At 44.0% G+C, this 10,183-nt stretch overlaps 1 protein-coding gene across 1 annotated transcript in view; it reads right to left on the reverse strand.

Moving 5' to 3' along the window:
- The window catches only part of crybg2 (crystallin beta-gamma domain containing 2), a 28,620-nt gene that overhangs the window by 15,638 nt on the left and 2,799 nt on the right, over positions 1-10,183 (reverse strand). Inside the window, exons 2-3 of the mRNA XM_076754960.1 lie at positions 4,134-5,313; positions 2,685-3,458 (exon numbers count right to left, since the gene is read on the reverse strand). Coding sequence (XP_076611075.1) covers positions 2,685-3,458; positions 4,134-5,313 — 1,954 coding nt within the window. The remainder of the gene's footprint in view (positions 1-2,684; positions 3,459-4,133; positions 5,314-10,183) is intronic.

The following is a 10,183-nucleotide window of genomic DNA, read 5'->3' on the forward strand; positions in this document are numbered from 1 at the left end:
TTCCCTTAATGTCACGTGTTTCTAACACCTAATCCATTCTTTCCCACTTCTTCTGTTTGTCAGCTGACAGGAGCAAAGCAGGATGGAGCTGTAAAACACATCCCTGTTCACACCCATGTCATGACAGGACACTGACAGACTCCCCTTACTGACCTAGGACTGCAGCTGATTTTCACTGTCCATTATTGTGCCAATTGGTGGTGAAAAATGGGTGTTTCCAAAAGGCCAAGATGGTGTCCTCCTTTGTTTTGTATTGTCACACAGCCCAAAGATATTCAGTTTACTGTCACAGAGGACTGAAGAAACCAGAAAACATTCACATTTAAGACGCAGGGATCAGAGAATTTTGACTTCGATGAACTGCTGCAGCTCTACTTTGCACAAGACTATAGTTTATACTTATGTGGTATCATATGAATCTATTAAAAGTCAAGCCATCTTTTTTGATACTTTTTCCTTTGATAACATGCCTCTGATGATATCAGTGTGGAAAAATCCACACAATTAAACAGTCTACATTAAAGAACAATAATAGCATCATAACCACTTCAATCAAACTGGCGCCTCGGCTGCTTCCTTTGAAGTAATCATAGGCAGGAATGCAACTTAATGTTTTTGTAAGGTAAGTGTGATGACACTATTTATCTGCCACCTCTCCGTACCTTCTTCATTAGCCCTGCTTTAAGTCTCGACGAGAGAACGGCTGTTCTGGTTGAAAAACGAGTTCCTCTGCAGTAATATTTCCCCTCGTGGATCTTTAGAGGCTGAAATCATCTGGAGTTAGTCTCTGTCTCAGTGGCCCGGTCAGTAATATGAGCTGTGGTCATGCTGTGTGCTTTGGCCTGGAAAAAGGAGCCGCTCGAGCCGTACTACTGCACTTTGAGGAGGCAGGTGAAGTATTGTTTCAAGATGAACAAACATCCTTTGCAAACATTTGTATTTAAACTACACAGGACATCTGGAGTCTAATGAGTAGCTGACACCAGTTTTGTGTTTGCAAAGCGGCACTGTTGGCGTTGTACTGGATGTGAAGCTTCAACTGAGGTTTTTGAGTTTCAAAAGTCTTTTGTCACATTCTATGGCACCATCACCCTAAAAAACTTAACAGTTTCATCAACATTTGGACTTTTGGACCTTACAAAGATCCATCCGGAGTTACTGGAAATTGGATGAGAAACAATCTACACAGCCTGCACTGGAATCTAATCCTACAAGTAGTATAATAATATTAATGTAGTCAAATCTTTATCTGCAGCCCTAAGCACTATGATGCTTCAGTGGTGGAAAAAATGATCAACGAATGCTATACGGCAGAGAACAGCACCATTAAAAACGGAATGCACCGTTCTAGTTTTACTACTTGTCACAACGTCCCAGCCTTCGCCTCAGGGGTCAGTTCTGTGGTTGCTGTGTTTCCTAACCGTTGGCAAAACTTCGCTTTCTGCATTTAATCACGACGCTCAATTAACGATTTGCGGTTTGGTTGCTCAGGTGTGATGCATGAAGAAGTCCAAAGTTAGTTCATGTGCGCTGACAGAGAGAAACACGACAGCGGAAAGGGAGAGTGCGTCCGGCGCCTTGTGTGCAGCTAACATGTGAATCGATGTTCTCTCGCTCGCCTATAAAAATAATTTTAAGGCATGTTCTAATCAGTTAAGCCCGCATGAATGCTTGCATGTGAGAACAAGTGCACACGTGTGGGAACGGGAATTTGGATACACACCCTATTCTGTGTGATTTTTGTGATACTCAGTGGGAGCAGCGTAACTGCGAAGCTCTATAAATGTGTGAAGGTGCAGACACAAACACAAGCCACACAAAGAGGGACTTTTCCTGTGTGCGCCACAAACCACGCATGAAGTCATCTCACCTATTGTAAGCTGACCCTGGGCTTGTCGTCTTGTTTACAACACCAAGGAGAATAGAAGGCTAAGAGCTGCCAACAGAATGAGCAGACACGGATACAGGCCAAAGGCAGAAATGTATGTGCTGGATTGTCTTCCTGAATTTGCTACCTTAGACGAAACAACCATTTCAGGCCTCACACGTAATCCACTGACTGCAGACGTGTCTATACTGTGCACAGTGGGCTTATCCTTTGTTAAACAAAGTGTGAACTGCATTCTCCCACTTACCTTTGCCTTGGAGTGCAGAAGAAAGTGTTATTAATACACGTCTGTTCCCAGAACTCAGGCCTGCTCCTGCATAAATTTGTTCTACAAGCTAATCACCATAAAGGTGGAGAGGCAAGATCCCTTATTCACCTGAACATCCCCATTTTCCACAGCAACATTCAGCGAAAACCCTGATTCCAAAAAAGTTGGGATGCTGTGTAAAAGTGTCATCATCCAATCATGTGTTCACAAAGTGGTGAACCTCGCTCCATCCTCGCTTGTGAGCGACTGAGCCTTTCCAGGATGCCCCTTTCAGACCCAATCATGATACTCTCACCTGTTACCAATCAACCTGTTTACCTGTGGAATGTTCCAAACAGGTGTTTTTGGAGCATTCCACACCTTTCCCAGTCTTTAGTTGATCCTGTCCCAACAAATTATCACATTCCAACCTTTTTGGAATCAGGGTTGTAATTCAGTAATCTCTCACCTGAAATCTAAGATATTTAAATGTTAACAAGCAATAATAATAACACTTAGTAAGCATAACCCTATTCCAGTAATACTCACATAGGCATCAGGGAAGGCTCTGTATTTTGAGGCTAAATTCTTCTCAGGCTCAGGGTCTTGGTTCTGGAGCCCTGGAGACCCTCCTCCATGCACACTTTGTGTGTTGAACAATGTCTGCTGGACCCCCACGGTGCCCTCACCACTGAAGGTCCTCTGCAGGATGGGAGTGCCCGGTCCTCCAGAACCTACACCCTTCCCCACCCCCTGTGTCTGGCCAAACATAGACAGGGGGGAGTCTGTGGGGGTGAATGACCTGTGAAGGTCTATGGAGCTGGTGGGGCTGAGGAGGCGGGTGGGGCTGTTGCTGGAGGGTGGCGAGCTAATGCTCAGCGGTGGTGGCCGACTCATACGATTGTTGTAGTCTTCAGCCCCGGTCAAGGAGCCAGAAGTGGAGGATGAGGAGTTCAAAAGGGAGGAAAAACGCTCAAAGCGGGATACCAGTGGGTCTGTCCCAGTGCCCAGTTCAACCTCCTTCGTTCCCACACTCATGCGATCATTTGAAAGCCCCGTTTCAGGCAGCGAGGAGGTGTGGAAGAGGGGGCGTTGGGCCTGTCTGGTCTCCAGCGTCTGATCTATGGATGCTGACCTCTGGCCTCCAAAGATGACACTGCTGTCTAGGCGAGAGCTGGCGCTGGGAGGCAGAAATGATCCGTTTCCGTTAAGCGGCAGCGATTGTAAGTCCTCAAAAGAAGAGGATGCTCTCATTACAATACTGTTGGTAGCAGAGGATCTCAGCGGCGAGTTCAGACCTCTTGTTCCAGGCTTCTGGTCCTGCTGTGATTGAGCAAACACAGTTGGTACAGCAATAAGTTAAAGAGCTCGTTCAGCTAAGTTGCAAAAAGAACACACACACAAAAAGAGATAAAGAAGAGTTATCCAGTCAAGCTTGGACATATTTGTCTCTAAGAGTTCTGCCTCCACCATAATGCAATGGAGCTGAGTTGAGTTCTATATTAATGAGGCTGACAGCTTTGGAAAACTGCATTAAAAAATTATCGACGACTCTTTTATCTTTTTTGTAGCATTTTTGTCCAACTTTCCGATTTAGTTTTTTCATTTAGTTTGGTGTAACGCAAATCTCAACTGAATATCCAGAAAAAGCAAATTCAAATGAATGCACATTTCCATTCACTACTGTTATGATGATGATTAAGAGTTGGACACATCATGATAAACAGTTGGTGGAGGTTATCCTCCAGCCTGCTGCAGAAGAAGAAAGAGCACCAGTCAAACCTCACGCAATGAAAAACCATGTTGAAAATGATCTAGCATTTAACAATGATGTAAATAAACGCAGTTAAATCCTAAACCTCCATGTGGATTTTCCTGCAGGCTGCAATAATGATGAAAACTGCATTAATTTATGCTAAAATCTCTGAAAAGTTTACATTTTGGAGGTTTGCACAAACAGAAGACACTGTACTGAATTTGTGTCTGAACGTAAAGTACCTGCTGGCTCTGCTTCATCAGTTCCAGCGGTGAACGAGTGTCTCTGGCGGTGCTCCTCTTCAGTCCCAGGTCAGCAGGCAGGGTGTAAAGTCCGTTCAGGGACTCGGTAGGTTTGGCTTCCACCTTTTTTATGGGGCTGGTGAAGGAGGCAGGGGAGTCAGTGGTTACAGTGCTGGGAGCATCCTCCACAATTGGTGGCAGGGAGGAGATGAGGGCCGGTGGAGCCGCACGCGGGCCCATGCTCCTCGGCCTCAGGGAAGGGCCCATGCTCTTCAGGGTATCCACCAGGCTGTCCATTTCAAACTGACAGGGCGACTCTGCTTCTATTTCTGGGGAGGCAGGGGGAGTGGAGGGTGGAGCTGCGGGGTCGGAGACCAGCTCCACGAGTGTGGCCTGGAACACTCCGGTAAAACGGGATGAGTCGTCGCCTTCCTCTTTGGAACTGTCAGTGCTGTCGTAGCTGGTTTGTTGTGCTGAGGACAGGCTGGACTCGGGGAGCTGCACTAACTCCCAGCGTGACTTTATCCTCACTGACTCTCCCTCTCTCTGTTGCTCTGTTTCAACTGCAGGTGCAGCAGGCTCCTCCCGCTCCGCTGAGCTTCTCCCGCACTCACCTTTCTCCTCAGCCACTGGCTCGCCCTTGTGGCTCAGATAAACTTTGGTCCTGTCATTCAGTCTGTCGCCAAGTCTCATACGTTCCTGTGGAGCGGGGGAGGAAAGGGCGTAGCCAATATAATTGTGTGCTGCAGCCTCGGGGAGAGCATAGGAGGACAAGTAGTTGTTACTGGAGTAGCTGTCAAACCCTCTGTAACTCAGAGAATCAGAATAAGAGGAATTCTCTGTTTTGTACGGTTTATACTGAGACACCCCCTCAAATCTATTTTTCCATCTGTACTCTGAGCTCAGATCTGCTCCATTTACTTCAGTCGCAGTGGGGCTTGTTTTGTCCACTGTGTCCTGGCTGGCCTCAGTGCCATCAGCCTCGCTGACCAGAGATACTTTATGGAAACGAAGTTTGGACTCATCCTCTTTAGGGGAAGAGGGGCTTTTAACAGACAGTTTGGTGCTTAGGCTGCTGTAGCCTGAGCTCATTTTGTCAGCTGATTCCTGGTCAGCTTCAGGGGTCTGATTATCTGCGGCGAAGACTTCCGAAGATGCTGCAGGTGTCTTTGAAGCTGTCCTGGATAAAAACAGAGGAGAAGAAATAACAGACAAGGATGATAAAACAGGAAAGACAGAAGCCAGGGTCTGATTGGTTAATGTCAGTGCCTCCGGGGCGTGGCTGTTATGCAATGTCAACAATGCAAATTACACGAAACAACTTCAACTATCTTGACTTGCGTGCAGTGTCACATTAGGTCATCTGCAGCTCTGCAGGAGGATTTATGAACTATAAAAAAATGTTTGGTTTGGGGTATGAATTCAAATTCCTTGCAGAAAATCTGTGTTACAAACTGGAATTGACATTTTGAAAGAAGCAGACATTTAACAGGCAGGGAGAGTTTGAATGGCAGACACTACCCAGTTGAATCATGGGAATTGTAGTGTTTTTGGAGTTTGACTTATACTAGGAACTAAAGGTGTGGATATCATGGCCTCTGCTGCTTTAATTATGACCACTCGCTCACAATCTCCTGACTTGAAAATGAAATACTAAATGAGTTGAATTCTTCTTTAAGAAAACATGATCCTAACTTAAATGTTATATCCTGAAGATCCTCAGTTGCACCATTAAACTGCTATTCTTGAAACATATTAATTGTATTGTAGACATGAAAGCCTTAAAATCATGGGCATATTTTCAAATATAAAGCAATAATAAAAAAACGTCCTCATCACCGTATATACGTATTGGGTGCTGCACTAAAATTCACACTAACTTGGATGCCAAGAAGCCGTCAAATGTCAAGCAATAGTTTAGAGTTGATACACCATCAGTGAATCATTTGACCTTTAATACTTGAGCAGAGCTCTACGCTCGACATTGCAGGAGAGTTTCAAGGAGGGGTTAGATTAGAAACTTCGTTCTTAAATGATGATGAAAGGGTTTGTCAGACTGTGTGGGTGACTACCAGTAAAGGTAAAAGGTTGTGAAGCGAGACAAAGAATGCCCACGGTGACTCACTGTCATCAAACAGGTGACACACATGAGCGCAACACCCGGACCGGATTATTCAAAAGGTCATGAGAACATAAATGCACAAGTGAATTACTTAAATGCATTTCCTGCTACTTTACGTGGGCAAATAAGTCACAGCTCGATATGGTTTTTATTTTTTCTTTTGTCAGATTTTCCATTTGGACACAGTAAAGGTACAGTACAGTACAGTACAGTACAGTAACAGTAGTAAATACCATGAATTTCATGTGAAACATGGGCTGAAATACCTGCAGGTGTCTTTCCTAGCGACTGTGCACAGAAATGCAAAACATCGTTAGAAGCACGGATGCAAATGATTTGAGTATCAGTGTCCCTGAACACTCCTCTCCACACACTGACCACACAGAATGAGTCACTGTCTAGCTATTGGTTCTGCAGATTCAAAAAAAGGTGATGAATAGAGGCAGTGTTTACAGTAACTTTTCAAAAACTCAGGAATGGATCTACATAAAAACCAGGGCGTAGTTACTCTTACTCTCTCAAAAGCAAAGACTTGGTTTCAGAAGTGCTGGGTACACCATGAAGCAGCTATTTATACACATTTAGTGACATTAAACATTCAATCTAGCAAATAATGCCTTTTTCGGTATAACCTAAAACTGAAATGCTATATAAACTTCTATATTGTTAATGCATTAATCCTCAATCATTTCAGTTTTCCCATTAATGTCATCTTTCCTCTAAGGAGCTGTCCTGACTGACTTTCCATTCTAGCGTCAGCACATTTTATGCAGCCCTGAGCAGCGTCTGCAGGTATAGCTGTCATGCTTCATACAGCCCAACAACCTTCACCAATAAGGTGGGGCAACCTGTAAAGTATGCAGGGTGACTTGGAACAAAAAACAATTCTGCAAGCATTCACTCATTAAGCTCTTTGCTGCGAGTGTTTGGCAATAACTGAAGGTGATTTTTATCAACTGGGATCTTCTCTCATCCGGGGAATGCAGACTCAGAGGTAAGAGAACAATATTCAGACAGTCTTACGTCAGAAATCCAACCTGGAGTATTAAAAGTAAGGGAGATCATCCCCAGCGGACATTGTACCCTTAATCACTCAGGTGAAAGAGCTCCTACTGGGACATGGCGAGTACATTGCTGCTTTACTCGCGGAGCCACACCTACATCTGAGGGCACCTGCAAATTCTGGCAGCGATCCTACAGCTCCTCTCAGACTTCACTGTAACACGCAAATTAAGTCACATTTGACACATTGAGACCCGAGGAGACAGGTGATTAGGCAGACAGGTATATGGCAGGCACACACGGTACATCTTTATCTTAATAATAGTATTTTGCACGCGTGGGGACATTCTTTGAGCACACTGTGTATGCAAACACACCTGTAAATCAGGATCCATGCACACATATGTGCTTGAGTATGTACCAGCCTCCGCGGGGACCCTGAGTTTATATGTACTGCTACACGGAGTGACACTCAGTTTGGGAGCGTTGCACATAAAAGCAAAAGGTCCCATGTAATTATGTATGAGTGTGGTATAATTTGTAGCTCTCGGTCTTACCGGTTATTCAGCTCTAAGGATTAAAGAATAACATCTGCCCCCGTGTCATTTCTTACTAAATGTTTTACTCTTCTTCACAGCAAATACTCTTCTTTACACACTTATTAACATCCTAAAAATACTCCAGTGTTGATCATCTAAGCGAAGAAAGATGTTTGGAGGCGTAGTCAACCTACACTCTGGAGATTTAGCTTTAAACAATAACAATAGCTGTTTTGAATCTCCTCTGTCAAGGCATCTGGGTCTTAGAATGACAACCATGTGCAAAAGCATGTACAAAAGGTACAGCTGAATGCTTATGATACTGCACAAACACAGAAACATTGCTGCAAACTCAAAACACGGCGCTGCCAGCATACAGTAAGACCGGACTGGAAAAACACTGGCAACATTGCAGCTAGGGTGGAGCCTTTGTTAATATTGATTCTGAATTGTTGCCAGATGGAGTTCGGCGTAAATAGATAAACTCAAGCTGAACACATGTAGGCCGCAGCTAAGACACACAAGAGGCCAGCGGGCACGGTGGGATTCCTTCCATAATTACAGGATGAAAAAAAACTAAATAAACTTTTCAGATCTGGTCGAGGATCCGTCTAAAAATATACAGCTTACATGGAAGTCTATGAGTAGGAAAAGACTGCATGTGTATCCCACGAGCGTGTTTTTCTCATTTAGCCTCCCTTTTTTCTACACATCTTCAGTGGATTAAGCACTGGTTCACTGAGTGTACAGTAGTGTGACTTGGATTATGGCAAAAACTACAGTTCCATCTGTCTGGCTGTCAAACACCAGCAATCCCTGCAGCTTTACTGAGCTCAAGGAGGAGGGTTTACGAGTGGTTTACCCATCACCGTCATTATCATTGTTACAGGTAGGGCAACCACGAAAACATCATGGCAGGAGTAAAGGAGGAAATCAGGTGACGTAGTACAAAGAGCTGTAAAGTTCACGTGTGGAGGAGTTGGGACGGATGGATGGATGGATGGGTCAAACAAAACACTTTCCAAAACCAAGAGTCAACACTGACTTATTTAAAATGATGTGACGTACTTAATGTACATCACATGCAACACATAAGTGAACTTATGTACGTAAAAATGTAATCCAAGCCATGAAGTATTTCTGTGGCCTAAACCCGACCAGGACTGTTTCACGATGTTAAATAATAGTTACTGGATGTAACTCCAGTTCCAGTATGAATACATGAGCCATGGTCATATACGTCATTATGGGAGTCAAAGGACGTATTCTGTCATTGAGCTGACCTTGTTTGTTAAGGGGGTGCAGTTTGATGCAGTAGCCCAGTAGTTTATTAAATGTTGGCTACTGAAAGTGAACGTACTGAAATATAATGTAGGCGTTTCACGCCATGTTCAGGGGCCATCATTGGCCCACGGCCGCAATTTCAGAACCCCTGTCCTACGATTTGGTAAACTATCAAGACTCCAACAACAGCCTAAAGCTGACTCTGATGTGAGTCTGTTAATCTGATTAGAGACACGTGCTAAATGGAGTAAAAAGAAAAAAAAAGCGCATCCCAACAGACTTTTTTACGTGAAAGCCACGTGTTAAAAAGTAGGATTTGATCTGCTCCCTCCTCATGGCCCGCTGACAGACGGTGATTTAACACAGAGCTAATTCTCTACAAGTTTGTCATTCCACATGTGTCTCAGGTAAGCTGTCAAACAACAGTCACGCATGAAAGGAAAACAAAAGACGAAAAGCTCAGTGGCAGCGTTCTGACCAAAGATTTACAAGTGGCTCAACTGGGTTCAGATCTCATCCTACCACAAACATGCCCAAACACCTGCACCTCTCAGACCTCAGCAGAAGAATAAACACTAAAGAGGAAACAGAGACGTGATTTTAGCTTCACTCATGTTACAGCCAAAAGTAGATTTTAATGGCTGCCAAAAAAAAAAAAATGCTCTTTTTTTTTGGACCCTCGGAGGTGGGCGACCTTCCCAGTATCAATACATTAGACTCTTCACGCTACCTGTAAGACAGGTGGGGCTGGCTAAACGCCTCAGCATGCCTGCTCAGGAGAGGTGTTTGAAGTGTAGGAGGAAACAACTTGATTGTTGGCAGATTATAAAAAAAAAAAAAAAAAAACTTCTATGGACTTGATGATACAAAAGCATGCACACGCACATGCACACGCACACGCACACACACACACACACACACACACACACACACACACACACACACACACACAGATTCTTACACTATTTGCCATAATGTAAGTGTTATATTTCAGCTCCCCACCTTCACTCAACCTGTTTATACATATTTTCATATAAAACCCCTTTTAATTTGAATACATAAATAAAAGGTGTTAAAGTCGGAGCTTGGAAAATGAACTGTTT

The sequence above is a fragment of the Chaetodon auriga genome, chromosome 17 (assembly GCF_051107435.1).
Source record: "Chaetodon auriga isolate fChaAug3 chromosome 17, fChaAug3.hap1, whole genome shotgun sequence".
Classification (NCBI taxonomy): domain Eukaryota; kingdom Metazoa; phylum Chordata; class Actinopteri; order Chaetodontiformes; family Chaetodontidae; genus Chaetodon; species Chaetodon auriga.